The sequence below is a fragment of the Glandiceps talaboti genome, chromosome 8 (genome assembly GCF_964340395.1).
Source record: "Glandiceps talaboti chromosome 8, keGlaTala1.1, whole genome shotgun sequence".
Lineage (NCBI taxonomy): Eukaryota > Metazoa > Hemichordata > Enteropneusta > Spengelidae > Glandiceps > Glandiceps talaboti.
In genome coordinates, this window is record NC_135556.1 from 12,916,752 (window position 1) to 12,937,210 (window position 20,459).

At 35.7% G+C, this 20,459-nt stretch overlaps 2 protein-coding genes across 2 annotated transcripts; both read left to right on the forward strand.

Moving 5' to 3' along the window:
• Window positions 1-855: 855 nt before the first annotated feature.
• Window positions 856-3,511, forward strand: LOC144439208 (uncharacterized protein Rv2102-like). The gene is made up of 5 exons (XM_078128480.1): window positions 856-953; window positions 1,787-1,874; window positions 2,174-2,344; window positions 2,997-3,239; window positions 3,503-3,511. Exons 1-5 carry the CDS (start codon window positions 856-858, stop codon window positions 3,509-3,511), a joined length of 609 nt encoding a protein of 202 aa, XP_077984606.1.
• A 4,044-nt stretch (window positions 3,512-7,555) lies between these two features.
• LOC144439209 (putative ATP-dependent helicase/translocase YwqA) lies at window positions 7,556-18,734 on the forward strand. The gene is made up of 17 exons (XM_078128481.1): window positions 7,556-7,630; window positions 9,147-9,219; window positions 9,700-9,917; window positions 10,330-10,419; window positions 10,790-10,930; window positions 11,102-11,268; window positions 11,724-11,835; window positions 12,449-12,628; window positions 13,350-13,520; window positions 14,136-14,340; window positions 14,794-14,973; window positions 15,312-15,526; window positions 15,686-15,847; window positions 16,641-16,799; window positions 17,177-17,317; window positions 17,999-18,099; window positions 18,464-18,734. The coding sequence occupies exons 1-17, from the start codon at window positions 7,556-7,558 to the stop codon at window positions 18,732-18,734; spliced, it is 2,661 nt and encodes an 886-aa protein (XP_077984607.1).
• Window positions 18,735-20,459: the final 1,725 nt, after the last annotated feature.

A 20,459-nucleotide genomic window follows, 5' to 3' on the forward strand; every position in this document is an offset into this window, starting at 1 on the left:
TCAAGTGAAAAGTAACTACAATCACATGATTTCAACCTGCCAATGAAGGATTTATGTGATTTGCCGCGGCCCGAACGCTTGTTCGTATCCATTCGGAAGACTTCGAATCTGATGATGAACGTGTGAAGCTATCATCATATTCACATTGAGCTAGAGGTCAACTTTTGAAAGTGAATATGAATATGAATATGATGGTAGCTTCACACTCGTTGTCCAGAGTGAAAAACTAGTTTATGATGTTGTCTAATGGAATATGACAATGTTTGTTGTCATTGTATGTATGTATGTATGTATGTATGTATGTATGTATGTATATGTATGTATGTATGTATGTATGTATGTATGTATGTATGTATGTATGTATGTATGTATGTATGTATGTATGTATGTATGTATGTATGTATGTATGTGATTTTAGGGTAACATGAAGAATGGTGTCCAAGCTTTTATGGTCTTGTACAAATAAGATTGGCCCTATCATTCAGAAATTTACTAAATTCTCTACCACTGTTTACAATGACAAACTGTTTAGTACTGTAATCATGTAATGATGAGTTTCATTATGGTAGAGTAAGTGAAGTCTGTTCCAAGATCTTTTATGTTTCTGTATTATGCTTTCAATTATCCATGCTCTATTTTACTTTGATTCCCCCTCTCTGTTAGCAGTATCTATGGCTTAGGTAAGTTGGTAATATCTACCTATATACCCAGGTAATTTACCAGTTTCCTATAGGGTATATATGGTACTAGGTATGGGAATCTATTCAAATTACCAGATTTTCCCACTCTGTTTATGCCAGAGTTCCCCAAACTATAATAGAAAAACACCACATAGGTACCTCATATACACCTTATATGTCTTTCTTCATTCAGCCACAACCTAAAGCTGAGAGAATGGTACAGACTACTTATGGCAAAACAGCATGGGGGAAGGCTTTCTTGGATGCTTTAGGGTAAGTTCTATTTTGTACTAGTTGGATGCCAATGTGGTCTCTAAATCTAACGATTCTGTATACAGACTAGACTAATTTTGTACACAACAGACCCTAGAGTGAACATGCATAGGTCTATGCATAGGCTGATCCTGTTCATACCAAGGTCTTTGATTTGAATTTTGTTCAGCTGGCTTTCTGTGTTTTGTTGAAAACAGTACTGAAATCACTTAGAATCCTTGAATATACATATATGTGATTAATAGTTGTTTGTTTTGTTTGCACTCATTTTTTCTTCCATAAGGAAGAGATGTATTTAGTGGGTGGAAGTCTGTGTGTGTGTCTATGTCTGTCTGTGTGTCTCTCTGTCTGTGTCATCATTTTCTCCATAATGGCTTGCTCAATTCAAACAAAATTTTGAAGATGTGTTCCGTAGGGCAACGGCAAGACTTGATTAGGTTTTGATAAAAATCCTGTGAATATTAATGAGCAATTTACATAATTAATGGTTTTCGGTAATTAGGCTATATCTCAAGAGTGCACACTTCAAATTCATTATAACTTGGTACATACATTTGCAATACCTAAGTACATATGTCCTGAAAATATTATTGATGTAGCTGTCAGTTTTAAAAAGTTATTGGCATATTTTTGTAATTAGACGTGGCAACAAAAAAGAAAAGCATTTCTGGTCAGGAAATGTTGTCTAAATTTGATTTTCTAATAGCCTACTATAACAAAGATTGTTGCATTCCAGCAATTATTATGAGTGGGAACAAAAAGCTTAATATTACCCTTACGGAAGGCATTCAGTTTAAATCTGGTATGAATATGACATTATGCTAATGTTGCAGGCGAATGGATTCTAACGCTAGGTTGGGGAGAGGGAAAAGTTACGCTAACACTGGCAAAGTTCTGAACATCTCAATAACTGGATCACAGGTAAGTATAATACAGAAACCAAAATGTACAATGCGTAGAGATATGCTTAGATTGTAAAATAACATCTTATACACATGCATGTCTGCTAACTCCCATGAGGCAATACTAGGGCAATTATTGTGAAACGAGATTCAATTTGGTGAATCTTGGCAACCAAGCGAAAATTATGAAATCATGTAATTACTCTCCAGAACTCAAAGTTCATGGAAATATGTTTATCTCCTGGAGTAGCATTTCCTTTAAAGTTGCAGCGTTGTTGGCTGTGTGATTCAAATTGTTTGTGTATTACTTTATTGCAGGTTATAGCCAAAGTACAGGGACAGATGCAATATCAAGTGATTGTCTTGTTTAAAGATTTCAGCCAAGATAAAAAAGAGACAGTTTACTCTCTGATAGAACAGAATCCATTGTTATATGGCCATATTATCAATGGTGAACTTCCACATGAACTTATTGGTCTCCTTGAAAAGGTAATGGCAGTGTCTATGATGAATAAAGAAATGTACCAAAACCCAGCCATCAATATGATTCATACATAAATCCATAATGATATATCTTTAGTTATCATCGACCAAGAGTTGGCTCTTACAAAAGGCCTCTTACCACTGCAGTCTCAGTTTGAACTTGTCTAGTGCTCGTCTAAAAAATCACTAGGTCTCTATGTAAGAAGAGTGATGCTGAGGTTGACACTATCAAAACACATGTTTTCGACAGGTACTCCTGTTCCCCCTGCTTAACTGAGGTGCTGCCCATTGCTGACCATCATCCAACAATTGATTATAAGCCACCAATGGACATAGTCTGTAGTTGGCATATGTCTGTCCACCGTCTGTGGTCAGCAAATTATTCTGATTCTTTAGTGCTTATTGGATTTACCTTCAGTGACATCCCATGAATATTTATTGTTCATCTGTTGCACATGTTTTTTGCTGACTCCCATGATGCAGTGTGGCCCACAACAAAAATCATCAATTTAGACATCTTCAATTGTGGTGTTTCTCTGAAATTGCACATAATGTAGGTGAAGTAACATCATGCAATGACTCTCCAGACCCAAAGTTTATGAAAATGCCTTTATTTTATGTGGAGTGATGTTCCCCTTTTACATATGTTTGTTTGCAGGCTAAAGTGCATTTATTTCCCCATCGATGGAGTGACATGCAAGCCAGGTGTAGCTGTCCAGATTATGGTAATCCTTGCAAACATATGGCAGCTGTGTATTTCTTGATCACATCTGAAATTGATAAGAATCCCTTCACATTGTTCACTCTACATGGAGTTGATCTGGTGAACCATTTCAATATCAAAGTGTCTGAGACAGAGCCAGGCTATCCACTGCAGATATCACAACAGGATGACTTTATGGTGAGATTCAGTATTAGCCCCCCCCCCCCCCCCCCCCCCCCCCCCCCCCAAATATATATATAAAAAAATTAATTCTTTAGTTCTGGTAACATGACCCAAACTAGTTTATCACTTCCGACCCTAACTTTTTTCTTGTGAGAGAAATAGTGATATTTGATGACATCAAAACAACATGGCAGAATACAGTGTAGCACACACTGTCTTCTACATATCATATGGAAAGTGTGAACACATTGATGAGAAATCTCTGTTGACCTCTACAGGTGCATTGAACCAAACACCCCCCCCCCCAAAAAAAAAAAAAAAAAAAATTCTGCCTACCCAATGGCACCCTGTTTTGAAATTTGGCGTTATCAGAAGCACACAATTTATTTGCATTTCTGCTGCAAGTAGTATATTTCATGATATCCTTATCAGACTGAAAGAAGAAGTTTCCATGAATTGTTTTACTTATTATAGATATCGCTCTATCTTATGGTGTACAGGAGAACTGTGGCTGGAGATCAATCAATTGCTCTCACATGTATTTATAAAATTAAAAGAAAAATGTCGTGCTTTGTTTTAAAACAAAACCATCTGTGCCCTGACTTTAAAAATTGATGGATAGAGGTATCGCTACTTCAAATAAATTAATATGTGTTGCTGGAGATCAACTGTATCTACAGTGTGTGTCTGGATTATTTGAGAAGAGATTCTATGTTTTCATTTCATTAATATATTAAAATTATACCATATTTTGTAGGACCTAACAGATGGAGACAACTCAGCCTGCAATGAACTAAAGAAGTGTGAGTTGCTTCGTATACCATCTATGTCAGCATTTATTCTAGACTGTCTGGGCAGCAATCCTCCGTTCTCATCACAACTTGATTATAACAGGGTTCGCACGGTCCTGGAAAACCCTGGAAAACCCTGGAATTTCAAACCCTCCCTGGAAAGCCCTGGAAAACCCTGGAAAAATGCGCCCTACCCCTGGAAAACCCTGGAAAATGATCATGATCAATCGATCGATTAATATTGATGATCGTCATGTCTGTGCTCGAGCCACCCATTCATATGATTCTGAATCTCGTATATATAAAATGTGAAATGGCGAAAATATTTTCAAAGTCTTTCGCCACGGTGGTGAATCAAAATTCACACCGATTGAACCCAGACAGTCAAACGATCGTTCCACGAGACACTTTGCCCCACAGACCGTGCCTATGATTAGTTGAATGGGCGCCGCAGTGTTTGTTTCGATCTTGCGTATATTGCTACTCCATACATCTCCCAGTCGTCATTTCAGGGACATGATATTGAAACAGTCCCGGCCGGGGGTAATAGTAGGTCTGTTATTACAAGATTATCGTAACATTGTAGCGAGTATCAAAGCATCAACCACGATTAGAAATTATTACAAGTTTGGCGCATGAGTCGACATACTAGCCTCAGACTAGACATGGCGATACTAGGGCTACGGCCTAGGGAAGTGCAGTTGAATTTCCGGGTTCTGAAAGTACGGTTGTGACTTTTATGTCGTCGATAAATGGGTATTTGTGTTACATGTTCTAAAAGAATAAACTACTGTTTTATGTTGTCGGTACAGTAACATTCGTCAATGGTCAAGTTGAGTTGAGAAATCGCGATGTTCCGCAACTCGTGGCATCCGTACATAAACATCGAGACGCAAGCAATGAATGTATTCAGTTATTCATAGCTCGAAATTTCGTTACGTAAATGACGTTTTTATTCTAAATTTTGAAGAAAAAAATTATTTTAGTTGACTTATAAATCTAGTAACATCAAACCATACAATAACGAGAACAAACTTTAGTTTTTAATTTACTTTTCTGGATGTGTCTGAATTAGACTGACGTATGCTGCGATTCAATCTTACACAATCAATGCACCAGCTTGACGAAACGGCTACTTACGGGGTAGGAGAGAGGTTTCTCCGTGAATCTTAGCGTGCAAACGTGGTTTTGAGACCAACATCTTGCATAATGTCGATTGTCTTTAAAATGTTTTGTGACATATTATGGGAACTGTTGTTAATTTTTTTCGTCCACATCAGACAATTAGATGTCATTCAAAAAATATACTTTAGTGTCGACACCCCTGGAAAATGGCCTAAATCAATATGAATACCCCTGGAAAACTGATGAAAAACCCCTGGAAAGTCCTGGAATTTTGTTTTGCTTTAAGTGTACGAACCCTGTTATAAGGAAGTTATGACAGAATTTTACAGGTATGAAATCTTCCTGGTTCTTGTGCTATATATGAAGACAAGCATGCAAAACTTTTGAATTAGTAATGCAGGTGGAATTTCACATCATTATTGATGGTGATATTTTGTATACCAGTTTAAGTTGTCACTCAACACTCGTCCGTCATAGACATTAGATTGTACTGCCAACAGTATAGGAGAGTTGGATAGGGTTAAACCTTGAAAAATGTCAGTTTACAATGATTTAAGTAGTACGGACCCAAAAATCAATATGAATAGATATTACACAATACTGTTACTGTTCAGTGTGTATAATATTGCAATCAAAACATATTTACATGTAACAACGTAGTTTCAAAAAAGTTCCATTTGCTGCTAGTGTAGTTTTAAAATAAGATCTATCAGCCTTTCTCTGGCATTTTATTTGTGCTTCCAAATAGATTGGAATGAAACAAAATTGAACTCAATTCCATTTGTATTTTCTATTTTGTCAGTTTTGCAGCTAAGAAGGGACAGGAAGCATTACTTAGACTGAGTGGAATGAAAGACAACAATAAAGAAGTGTCTTACATGGCTGATGTTGACTTAGATGATCTACAACGTGTTCTCTCTCAGAGTAACTTTAAGTTTCCTTTAGATGATAAATTCAACAGTCGTATGTTATGGATTCATAACGACCTATGGAATGAAACACTTGAGCCATCTGAAATCTTTAAACGGATTCCCTTCACAGTGGAGACAGTCAATGGAGATGGAGGTAAAAAAATAAATTAGAGAAATTCTTTTATTTTTTGAAATTTGGAACTGGAATTTATCATTTGTCATATAAGAATGAGTTTGGCATAAAGTGATATGAAGTGGATAACAATGAGGTTGAATTTAAAAACCTTTTATTTCTTTGCTTTGGTCCTGCACAAAGAAACTTTTTCAGGAAATAATTGGATAATAAAAAGAAGTGTACAGTCTGTGTAGTTGGACTGATCTATATTTATTCAACAAGTTTGTAATCTAAGATGGGACCTTAATCTGAGTTTAATGTCACCCATTGCAGTATTTGGTCCTTTCATGCCCTTGAAGTCAGAGGTGTGATCACTACTCTACTCAAAAAATAATGATTGTTGAGTGTAATTTTAAAATGTATCCATTCCATGAATGATTCAAACACCATACATTTAGTATGTTCAGTGGTTTGGATTTATATATAACATTGGATTGTGTCAAAGATTGCTGGACCTGTATAACAGTATACAACCCATAACATCAAAGTAAAGTGTTTTCTGTATGTACCGCAATTGTTTATATCATCCATGTCAAGTGTAAAAGTATACTCTTTCATTTGGTAATTGACCACATTAGAAATGCCACTTGCTAGGCTTGTTAATAAACCAATTGAAAGAGTTTACTTTTACACTTGAAATGAATGCTATAAATGAGTGTAGTACAGCGAGAAAGTGCTTTACTTCAGTATTACTCGTAAACCACAATAAATGTTTAACTAGAAATCTAACTTTATCTTTATTTGTGTGTAGTTTTGCAGAAATGGGTGAAAATGGACATTTTGACAGCTGTACAGGTAATAATATCTTGGTCAGCAACCTGTGATGTCATGGTGTATTGTATATTTATAGACTAGTAATAATTATGATTCAGTGAAATTCTATGTTGAACATGATTCATCCTGTGAGAATTAAGATTTAAATAAAGTTAAATACTGTTGAACATTTTTTTGAGAAAGCTGAGGTCCTTGCAGAGTATTAATGTAAAAGTGTGATTACCGACTGATTCTATAGGTTTAGTTGGTAAGATAAATGACATGTTATGCTGTCCTATCAGCCATAACTTAAGAAGATATGATCAATTATAACTGAACATCATGATATATTCTGTATATTGTTTAATATAAAGTATACTGACAAAATTTTCACATCTCGAATCACCTCAAGACAAAGAAATATAACTTTGCTGCCAATATCATATAAAGCACACCATGCATTTCTAATACTAAATGTCACTCTCTCTCTCTTAGATACTACTACATCTCAGCAATGATTTTGGAAGTCCATCATATCGGTTCTTTTTCTATGCAAGCAGAGTAGCCTTACGGATCATGTCTGGCCAAGCATTTATACCCGATGTGTTACCATTGACTAAACGCCATGATGGCAAGATAGCTAATTTCAAGGTGAGTATCATGCCCTATGAAATGATGACACCGATGCAGTTTTCATTATTTTTGTAGTTACAATGGGCAAAAGTATATAGCCTGTTCAATGACGGGAATAGAATAGAATAATTTGTTGGTAGAATGGTGATTGTTCAACTTCTCTTGAAATGGAATAATCCTTCTTTATAGTAATATTTGTAAACGATAATTACAATGACATTCGATTATGTCTCTAGATTTGTTTTAGTTGATGTGGTATGATTGCAATGTAAATAAATGTTAGTTTTTAGCACAACTGAACTGAAAGGTTCAGTAGTGCTATAGGCATGGCAAAGTGTCTGTCTGTCTGTCTGTCTGTGTGTGTGTATGTGTGTAAACAACTTAAAGTCAAAAACTGCTGGACCGATTGCTTTGATATTTGGTGGTCATGTTACTTCTGGTGTCTAGTTGGGAAATTGTTCAAATGAAAGTGATTGCATCAGGGATGTGGGTTTTGGGTCAAAAAATGTGATTTTTGGTCAAAAAACTTAAACTCAGAAACTACTGGGCAGATTGGTGTGAAATTTGGTGGGAACATTCTTAAGGGGGTGTAAAGTAAGATTTGTTCATGACGGGATGATTCCATCAGTGATATGCAAATTAGGGCTGAAAATGTGTCTTTTTGGTTAAAAATCTATAATTCCAAAACCACTGAGCAGATTGGGCTGAAATTTAATGGAAATGCATTTAGGGATGTATGGACGAAGATATGTTAAGCATACCATGATTCCATGAGTGATATGGAATTAAGGTGTAAAAATGTGAATTTTGGTCAAAACTTATATCTCAAAAAATACTAAGTGAATGAGTTTGAAACTTGGTGAGATGTTTCTAGAAGTGTTATTCTTTGTCATTGCTTTTCCTCAAAAATCTTCAACTCTGAAATTACCCAGTAGATTGAGCTTAACTTTGTTGAAAATGTGTAGATTTGTCCTCATTAATAGCTGACACAGTGAGAACAAACAGTACATTGTTAATTAACTATAATGTTTACTTTACTATTTCCTCTGGTGGTAAAGCCTGTAGCATGGCCAGTTTGGTTTATGACTGGATTATGTAATATATTGTAAGACAGCTGTTTCATCACCTACCCATATAAACTGAATGTAGCTGGCTTTTACAATATTACAATAAGAAAACCAAGAAAGATAAACCTGTTACATTGGTATGACTTGGTTCCAAATTGATTTTAAAAAATAAAGAAGTACAAAACCTTGTAGACACATCCCTTTAAAGTTTGATTAGGATGTTGCTATACTTGTCTTGTACACTTCCAACATAGGATGGCTGGATTATGATGATGGAAATTAGGTATGAAAATTTTGTTTTGGTTACAACTTTAAATCTTCAAAAAATTATATATCTATCATTGCCCTGAACATGAAGTTGTGCGGCAACGCAATATTTGCGCTATTTTTAATTCATGTGATCCACAGCACTGAGGCACAGGATTACAGATATTCTTTAATTTCTGTTACTGTATTTCCATTTGCAGATCATATGGAAGCCACTATTCACATGTGGAACTGTTGAAGAACAGCTGAGCAATCTAGCTGCAACCTACCCAGGTATGTACTTGTACACAGACATTCAACACAATTACAACTGTTGACATCAGACTGTAGACGAACGGAAACTGTTACAAATAGGAAAAGTAAACAACTGAATTGGATTGTTAACACTTGGCACAGGGTGTTGGAAGTACAGAGACTTGTATTCAGAACAGTTGCATGGCCTCTTTACATAGTACATCATGTTCGCAACAAATTTCCAGTTCCCCTGGCATTTCATGTACACATAAAGAGGCCTTAAAACTGTTCTTATCAAACTATGGTGTGTAGTACAAGTTTCTGCTGTTCCAACACGCTGTGCCAAGTGTTATTAATCCGATTCATTTGTTTACTTTCCCTGTTTGTATCAGGTTCCATTCATCCATGGTCTGATGTCAGCAGTTGTACAGACTTTCATGCACATGCAAAGGCACATACATAATTTCAGTAGTTCTTGAGATGCGTCTAAGTACATTATAATGATGGTTCCATTTTCAGCAAGTCCCTGTGTAAGTGTGGAAGAAAAGAAGTTGGATGCCAAGTCAGCCGTTCTACACTTCATGTCAACGGTTATAACCAGATACGTTAAAGACATGAATTTTATGCACAAGAGACTTAAAAACAGTCCTCCAAAGGAATCCCTAGCCTTCTTCTGTGGAAATATCTTCCAAGTCCTGTCATTGGCAGAGAAGAGTATGCCAAAGTCCATATCAAAGGTACAGTAGCAACCAACCATGCAGAATTTCTATTCTAATATGTTATATTCACATGGAACGTACAACATTGTCAAAATGTTTGTAAGTGTTTATAAATATCCTGTATCTCTAAGAATGAATAAATAATGGAAAGACCTGTGTCCTCATTTACACATGGCAGTTTTGGCTGCACTGAGACAGACATCGCGCACGCACATGCACACACACACGCACACACGCACACACACACATACATACATTCATCTCCTGTCCATACTGGTGTATATTAAGATGTAGTTTGCTACACTGGTGACATTCATTCTTAGGCTTATATTATACTTCTATCTTGTTTGAAAATGAGCTTTTATCTCTAGAAAAATATTAATGCAGCAAGTATGTATGATCATTCTACGTCTTTTCTTTTGCATTGTAGTATTTTGGAGTATTTGATTTGATGAAAACTGACTTTGAAGTGTCTGTCCATATCAATCAACTTATAGAAGAACCGTTCACCGTCAAAATGGCAAGTATAACAATGCCCCAATAGTTCTCAAAATGATCAACATCTTGCACATGCTTGCTTAGTCTTCAGTTCAACCAGGCTCCTTATGTCAGTCAGAAAAATATTGGGAATTAATACTCTATTTAATTGTCAGATGAATGGTCAAACGTGATTGTTTTCTTTCATGCATTTCATATCAAATGTACTATAAAAAACTATTATGATATATCATATTAATCCTGGGTTTCCCAATTTGTAATTTTTTTGTGTACAATGAAGTACTCCCCACCCCGGTAGAAAGAGGAATTAACCAATTTTTTTAAGAACATTATGTAAACACCCACGACACAAAAATACCACACCCCAAAAATGTAATTTTTTTTGTTTACAGGTTCAAGATGACCTAGATCTTGGCTTGACCATTGTGGATACATACACTATGGGTTTGTGGTTGTGTTGTAATAATGAAACAGATGCTGACAGTCTACCTGTGAGAACATACATGAAATATCATACAGACAGTAGAAACCAGGTATGGTCACATTAACAGTTTACAATCATGAAATAGCGTACGTACAAACAGTAGAAAGCAGATAAGAATGGTCGCATAAACAGGATACATTCATGAAATAGTGTAGTGTACAAACAGTAGAAATGTTAACCAGCCTCAGGTGTTGAAGTTCTGCTCTGTTTATTTCACCAGGTGTTAAAGTTCTTGTCCACTTTGGTTCCATACTTGAAGCATGTGGACAGACTGATGATAACAGACAGTGTACCTATGTCCTCAAATGACCTAGAAGCCTTCCTCCTGGAAACTATGAGAATTTTCACCAACCTAGGTGTTAAAGTAGTCCTCCCTAAGGAACTCAAGTAAGTTTCAGGGATAATAGACAGTGTCTTTATTTCCTCCAATGATTGATAAGCCTTCCTCCAGGACACTGAGAATATTCACAAACCTAGGTACCAAAGTAGTCCTATAGCCAAAGGAACTCCCAAAGTTTCTGGGTATATCAAAATATGTATCAATCTTTTGTGCAAGTGCACATCTACTTTGCGAAAAGGGATTTTGAATAAATGAATTGACAAGATATCTTGTTCTTTAGAAGAAAAAATTTAATATCGGTTGGAAATCATCGGATTCCAGTTCAAGTGTAAAAACAATATGCTGTACTTGTTCCTGTAGTGTTCTCCAACCTACAGTGGATTCATGAAAGCTAGATCAGTGATTGAAAACATTCTTGCAAAGAAAAATCAGTCCTTCAGTTCAAGTGAGTGAAAGCATGCAGGTAAACTAATATGTTGCTTGAAATTGTTGTCAATTACAGAAAGCTACTGAAACCCAAGGCTGTCATACATGCTGACAGTAAAGAGAGCCTAGAAGGGGCAAGTCATCAGAGTTTCTTTAGACTTGATGAATTACTGTCTTACAACTGGAAGGTAATGAAACCATGTTAATATTCTACATTACATTCCATGTCATAATCTTGAACTTGAAAACAGGCATAGCTAGTACATGCCCCGATCCTTCTCACATAGCCTATAATACTTCAATGGTTTTGAAAACCAATCATTTCTTCAAATAGAATATTGCTAGGGGTCATGTGATAAATGGAGTATTGGGGTTGGGGTAAACATAATTTTGTTTTGTGTGCATTGAAATCACGATAAGGAAGTTAAGTAATTGGTTATAAAATATCAAATGGAACATATGTACAGAAATATAGTATTTATTTGCACAATACCATAAGAAAGATAAATCATGATTTATAGAGCAGACACAAATCACAGGAGTGTATCTCTGTTAAGCCTAACCCCTGTTAAAGCTGATGGAGTGTGAATGTGTTGCAAAAATATGTAGATCTGTAAGTGCAAAGAAAATATAAATGTAGATGAAGTGAAATCACTGTCTAGATGTTATTACAACCGTAAGCTGCTAGATGTTATTGGTATCAGAATTTTAACCTTTATTCATCAAGATTGATTTTCTTTCCATCTGATATGAACAATGTATCATTTTTATTATTATTTTGCTATTCATTATTTCTATTAGATTGCAATTGGCAATGAACTGATAACACCTGAAGAGTTTGAGAAACTTGTTAGAGGTAGTAAGAGATTGGTGAAGTTCAAGGACAAGTATTTGTTGATTACTCCAGAAGAAATGAAAAGTATCCTGTCCAGTGTTGAGAAACCTATACCTAAAACATCAGCACTTGATTTATTGAAAGAGGTAGGTGATAGTGTGTTCTCGTGTGAAAGACAATTTTTATTGTGGGTCAGAATGATAAATACTAAGTTTTCTCCTAAGTTATCATATAGTAACTGATAGGGGACAACAATTTTTTTTGAACATTACAAGGAATTGGTATGTGTCGATGACGTGTCAAATTGGCTTAGAGGGAACTTTTTCTACTTCCTGTAATTATATTTAGCTCTGAAGTTGTAGCAGTACAGTTGGTTAGGTCTGAATGAAAAGTTATAAATACCAAGAAGGGTGTTGGTTAGTTTTGACAGTTTGGCCCAGCATAAAGAGATGAACAGGTTTTGTCCTGTGTGAGCATTTTATATTCAGTTTATGAATATAGAAATTATGACAGAATGGGATCAATTCCCGTGTAAACCCAACTTTTTAAAAAATCTCTCCAAACTCTGGCATATGAAAGGAAAGTGTCAATCTTGTTTGCCTTCCTAGAGTTAACACATTGTTTGGCTTCCATAAAAATGACTACATATTGATATAGTTTTGACCACTATTTTAAAGAAATTATAAGGTGACACCAGATTTGTTTCTTTATTGTATCTGCAAAGTATGAGTTTTAAAATTCCTTGAACAAAGTAACACCAACAGTTTTGAGATTTTTATTCCTAAGTGCATACTACTTTAAGTTGATCATCATCTTGTCCACACTAAGAGTTCAGTCCATTGATTCATTGTTACTATCTTGTTGCAGTCTTTGGTGGAGGATTCTCGTTTTCAACTATCTTCTGATGTTGATGTGTTCCTACGTCAATTAACCAGAGTGTCAGACCAGATGGTGCCCATGGATCTAAATGCTACACTCAGAGAATACCAAGTTAGTGGATTCAAGTGGATGGTTTCTAATCTACAGCATGGATTTGGGGTACGTGTTTAGTGATAATGTATTTTGAATGGATATTTATGTTTGTGAACATCTTTAGAGTTGGTCACACTGTCTTTAGGTGAAACTTTTATGAGTTTATATTCAAAAAAGAGTTTTCATTTATAGAATACTATTTCAACCGCATTGAATGTGGCAAGAGATTCTTATGTTAGAAGTTACTAAGAATTATTTAAAGTTGTTGGATTTGAAATGATGTCATTATATAGTGATGTTTTGATGGTTAGAGCGGCCAGCTTGAAATCTGCACATTGCTGGTTCAAGCCCTGTCTGTACCGTTTATTTCTAAATCGCCAAATTCAAGTCCTATAGCTAGATTTGAATCATAATTGTGCCCTAGCCAACCCAGTTGTATAAATTGGGGACCTGGTGGTACAGAGTTTGCTATGTGAATTTTAATTCTGTATGCCTGCAGAGGCTGCATTGGCTTGTATGCTCCCCATGGAATTAAAATTATACTGGACCATTGTGCCAACATAGGTCTGTACCAAAGGTAATTATGACATCCAATTGTTAAAGGTGTTTTATAAATATTTATAATATTATCGTTAAACGCAAGTGTTGGAATTGACCACACTGTCGCATGTTTGTTGCTAGGTGATCCTGGCTGATGATATGGGTCTTGGTAAAACCATCCAAACTATAACAACAATCCTTCACTTGAAGAAAGCTGGTCAGTTAACAAAACCAGTGTTACTAGTGATGCCAACAAGTGTGATGAGTAATTGGGAAAGAGAAGTACAAAGATTTGCACCATCACTAACTACAGAGAAGTACTATGGAGCTGGGAGAAATCTACCAGGTAAATATTTTGTAAAAGTACTATGGAAAAGGTAGATAAATGTTTCATAGACTTAAATTGTGTATAGGTAACAGGTTGAGTGGTACTTACTTAGTACATAGAATCAGTGTAATATCACACAGACCCTTCTATAGGTTACACTTAATGTAATGACAAGTGACTGAGCTGAGAGATGTTTTACAGTGAACGGAATAAGGACTTAGGAGTCATGATTAATTGATCACCCATAAATAATCATTTCTGATAACTCCCATGAGGCAATGCGGCCCATAGTAAAGAAACCCTTTAAAGGCACATGATCAACTTGATGTTTCTCTGAAATCACAAGTAATTGTAAGTGATGTAAAATCACTCTCCAGAACCCAAAGTTTATGAAAATGTCTGTATTTCCTGGAGTGGAGTCCCCCTTTAAAGCATAGATGTTACCAATTTGTTGTAATGTTTACTTTCTAGTGCATGGCCAGGGTGAAGGAGAACCAGCAATATTGAATACCACTGATGGCAATGTAGGCTGTATTACTCCAAAACCAAAACGTAGAAAAGTAGCAAAGACTGGTGGTGGTAGTGATATTATTATGACTACCTATCAATTGCTATGGAGGGATGTTGATGTACTGCAGAAGATTAAATTTGGTGAGTTTTGAAAAACAGCCCTTTATACTTCCTCTGGGGAGCATTCAATCCACTGCAGCCTCTGTAAGTGCTTAGGATTATTAAAGCATTCACATTGCAATCTCTATCCTACCAGGTCCCCAATTATACATCTGGGTTGACTGAGGCACAATCATGGTTCAAATCTTGCCCAAGGACTTTAGTCATTCAGGAACAACCGGCAGTGACGAGGCTCAAACTTGCATGGTGCAGATGCCAAGCTGACTTACACTATAAGCATTTGACCATCATGGCTCTATTCAGTTTGCTCCACCTAAACAATAATAATATACAACCATATTTTGACATGTTTTGTATAGGTATGATAGTGATTGATGAAGCCCAGCATATCAAGAATTTCAAATCCCAGACGTTCAAAGCACTCAAGAAGATCAAGTCTCCAATGAGAATTGCCTTATCTGGTACTCCAGTGGAGAATAAATTATCAGAGTTATGGTCAGTGTTTGAATTCGCCATACCTAAGTACCTAGGCACCATCAAGGACTTCAGTGAGAAATTGGCCAAACCAATTGAGGTATTGTACTTATATATGAGTTCATATTAGTCTAAAATGTATAAATGGGTTTGTCGCAAAACTGCGGTCATTTCAACCACAATGACGACCTCACCCATACTAGAGTCACATGAATAATTTACAAAAGATGTTAATATTCTTTTTTTTCGGTGACCATAGGTTGAACGTGATCCAGAGAAGTTAGCCATCTTGAAATCTATCACAGCACCATTTCTAATGAGACGATTGAAGACAGACAAGAATATCATCAAAGATTTACCAGATAAAGTGATAGATAATAAGTATGTCAATCTATCCACTGAACAAGCTGTACTCTATGAGGTATGTCAAATAGGTGATATGTATAAACATGTAAATGTTGTGTGTCGATAGACAGACAGACAGACAACAAACAAACATACACACACAAGCAGGCAGGTGAGTGGGTGGGTAATGGTGGATAAGACAGATAGATCAACAGATCTATAGACATTGACTCAGACTGATAGATAGGTAGGTAGATAGATAGATAGATAGATAGATAGATAGATAGATAGATAGATAGATAGATAGATATAGCATACAAAGATATAAGATAAGAGACAGACGGCTATAACATTGTCATCTGTTAGCAATGACAAACGCCCTCACACAGACTTCCTCTATCCTCCTGTTTGCCCTACACTAAGTCTCCAATGTGCAACATGGTGACGCACACTAGTAAGTAAACTTTACAGTAATCATTTCGTCACAACAATCTATCTCAAGTCATCCTTGTGCATCCAGACCTGCATGCTCACATCACAATTATAGCTATATTATATGAGGTTCTTGGAAGATGTCACAAATATTACATTTCTTTGAGATTAATGTCATTATAAAGTATGATAGATGTCATATATACATTACATTTATTTAACCTAAAGTTTATATTTTCATATAAACCTTATTTTTGCTAACTGTAGTTTGTTTTAGCTCCAAACACTTATTGCAGTAAATCTAATAAAGAAATGAAGTTTTCACAATGGATGCAATAAATATTCTATTCTATTCTATAAGGTTAATATTGCAAGAATACTATTAAAATCATATAAATAGTACATGGCATTGGGATGATATCTGTCTTGACTTCCAGAGTGTTGTACAAGAGATGTTGAAGACAATAATGGAATGCAAAGAAAGAGGAGAGAGAAACAAATTCATTTTCAAAGTGTTGACACATTTGAAGCAGATTTGTAACCATCCAGCTAACTACATATCCAGTAAGAAAGTCACTGTTGAATCATCAGGAAAGGTAATTATTATGTATGCCATATGTTCCTGGTATGTACTTGTCAGGTATTTCTTTAATGCAAATAATAATACATTTATTTTGCAGCAGATATGTAGAGACGCCTGAGATCAGAACGTCATTTTATCAGTGGTGGACAATTAAAAGTGGCTTTGAAGGTGCCTAAATGTCAGTTCCCAAGTTACTTTTATTGGGGTTCCCCACCAAAATTATTGGTACAGACTGTTTTGGAAGTTACGCCAGTTTTACCATATTTTTGCATTTCTATTACCAAGGTGCCCAAGGCTAATTAGCAAACACACTGAGCTAAGTTGTATATACATATTCTAAACAAACATTGGTGTAATTCACTACATGTATTCCTGAACTTACTTCTACAGATGAAGATGTTAGTGGAGTTGTTAGAGCCTATTCTACAGCAAGGAGAGAAAGTGTTGATATTTACTCAGTATGTACAAATGATAAAACTGATGACTAAAATGCTGGAGAATCACTTCCACATCAAACCACTCTCCTTGGAGGTATGTAAAGGATGATGGCTATAGCAGAGAGTGTCACAGTGGGTGGATTGTTGTTGTTGTTGTTGTGTGTGTATGTATGTATGTATGTATGTATGTATGTATGTATGTATGTATGTATGTATGTATGTATGTATGTAAGTATGTATGTATGTATGTTTGTATGTATGTATGTATGTATGTATGTATGTATGTATGTATGTATGTATGTTTTATGTATGTATGTATGTATGGATGGATGGATGGATGGATGGATGGATGGATGGATGTATGTATGGATGGATGGATGGATGGATGGATGGATGTATGTATGTATGTATGTATGTATGTATGTATGTATGTATGTATGTATGTATGTATGTGTATTCCATATGAAACCATTCAAGATCCCCATGGAGGTATGAATAGGATTTGATGCCAACTCTGTGTGTGCTGCGTGTGTGTGTGTGTGTGTGTGTCTGTGTCTGTGTGTGTGTCTGTGTCTGTGTGCGTGCTTGCTGCAAACAATTTAATCACATGTTTAGAGGATAGATTTGTTTGAAATTAATTTCATTCAAACATGTTGGTGATAAGTATTTATAAAATGAACTTTCTAAGTCTGATTACAAAGCACTGGATTTGTACAAGCTTTCTTACATACGTATTTTGATCATGGATTATTAATTCCTGTATTTGCATTGATAGGGTTCTATGTCGCAAACAAAGCGAGATGAGGTGATCAATTCTTTCAAGACCCAACCACATCAACAAGTCTTCATTATTTCACTCAAAGCTGGAGGTACAGGGTAAGTACACAAATCCTAAAATTTGATGGTGCAATGTTATCAACAGGAACATATACGAGAATTTGATATTTGCTTACAAGAAATTGTTTTGACTGAGGAGGCTGCTCTGAGTAGAAATTTTCAGTACCCAGTACTAAGGAACTAGTAGTTGTAATATATGTATATAATTCATTTCTATTCGAAATAACTTTATTGTCCTCACGTCTTCACCACTGTGCCACCTAGAGTACAAGCCAGCAAACAGATAGTGTGACACAACCTATCGGTCCGAACAGGCTAAACGTTACTTGTAAGTAATTACAATCCTTGGTCATGGTACATAATTATTACAATTATTGACCTTGATTTTGTTTGAAACTGACAGGTTGAACCTAACGGAAGCTAACCATGTAATTCACTATGATCTATGGTACAATCCTGCGGTTGAAAACCAAGCCACCGACAGAGCATTCCGTATCGGTCAGAACAAGACAGTCTTTGTCCATCGAATGATTACGGAGAAGACCTTTGAGGAGAAAATTGACCAGATGCTGGCCAAGAAGAAAGATCTGTCAGATCTGTCAGTCAATGTGGGTGAGCAATGGCTAGGAAATATGACAGATGGTGAGCTGAGAGCTCTTTTTGCGAGAGAATAGACTCTGTATCGAATGTGAGCCATCATCAAATCTGAGGGTGATTTCAGAGAAGTTTTTATAAAGAATGTTCTTAACCATCATGATCACTGTGAGTTAACTAAATTTTTGTGACAGGTGGTGAACTGAGGTCTCTGTTTTCAAGAGACTATAGACTGTTTTAGTATGACTCATCAGCTGCTGATTTGAAAGAACTTTTATATAGAGAATAACTCGTATGACAAACAGTAAGCTTGGAACATTTTGTTCAAGACTGACTATGTAATGTGTGGCAGACTGTGAGGTGAGAGTGTTTTGTTAGTGACTAGACATATATATATATATGACTAAATCTCTGGTTTATTTGGAGAAAGTGAGTAACGGTGCGGTAAGAACACTTTGGGAGTAGTGTCTGCCCTGGATATACAACTATACAACTATCAGATTTTTGAAGAATTGAGCTAGGGCTTTACAAATTAGAGATGACAACATATAGTGGTTTTCTCAGGGTTATCACCCCAACAGGGATGGTTGCAAAGAATTTTTTGTTAGGTGACATATGATCACCGAATACAACTTTCTCAGGGTCATTTTTTGACATGCATTCAGCTCGGCATATAATACTCTTTACTAAAAACTTAGAATGACCTAGAAGCATTGTTATATATGTGTAAAATAATGTTGTCCACCATCATTGGTATCTAAATTGCAATCATTAACCAAAAAACCCAGTACTTAGTATTTATATCATACATAGACTTATTTATATTTAATTCTATTGAAGTGCCATGTATTCTAATTAATAGAATTTCCAAAGATATAGATGATTTATAGATGATTATAATGTAGAAAAGTTGTGTAACAGAGGCCTGGTTAGTCTGTAAGGTATACATACCAGGACAGGGTGCTCCAATGCATCGACCAACCCCTTAGCTGGTAGGCATGGCTTGACATGAGTATTACAGAATAAGGCATGGCTCACCTCATAAACTGAGACCAATCAGTATGTTTTAACATATGATATTGAACACTAGAAAAGGGCAGAGATGTAGTTTACTCAGTAATATTTTACTTGTAACCCTCTGTAGTATGTACAGTATGCTGAAAACAACTTTCAGTAGATGTTACATACGATGCCAAATACTAGAAGGTGGTTTTAATACTTAGTAATATTTGACTGTATTGAAAACAAACTTTCCAGTACTGGAAAGTGATAAAAGATGTAGTTTACTTAGTAACACCAGACTAGTATATTTAAAACAAACTTTCAGTAGATGTTACCATGACTACAACTGCTACCTCATGCCCAGATAGGGTTCATATTTTTTTAATTTACATAATTATCAGACACAATGCTCATTTGTACTACAAGTCTGTGTTGGCATTTTAAACAGGGTATGTGCATTCAACAATTGGTTTGTTTTTTTGACAATCATTTTATTACGTTATTGTGTTATTCTTTGAAAAAATGTTATATGGTAATTTCCTTACATTCATTCTCAGGTGATATTAACCTATTTGTTTTTTTTATATTTGTTGATATCTTTTAGTTATGTTTATCTGTATGTCCATGTTGGGATTTCTAACACAGTAATCCTCCATAGGTTGAGTAGTGAGAGGTGTTGCATAGCATGAGATATCGTAGAGTGCAATATCTTAGGGATGATCACACAAGCTCAATAAACAAACTCTGTTCGTTTAGGACAAAACTTTCTCCCTTAAACAAACATTCACAAGTGCAACATCGAC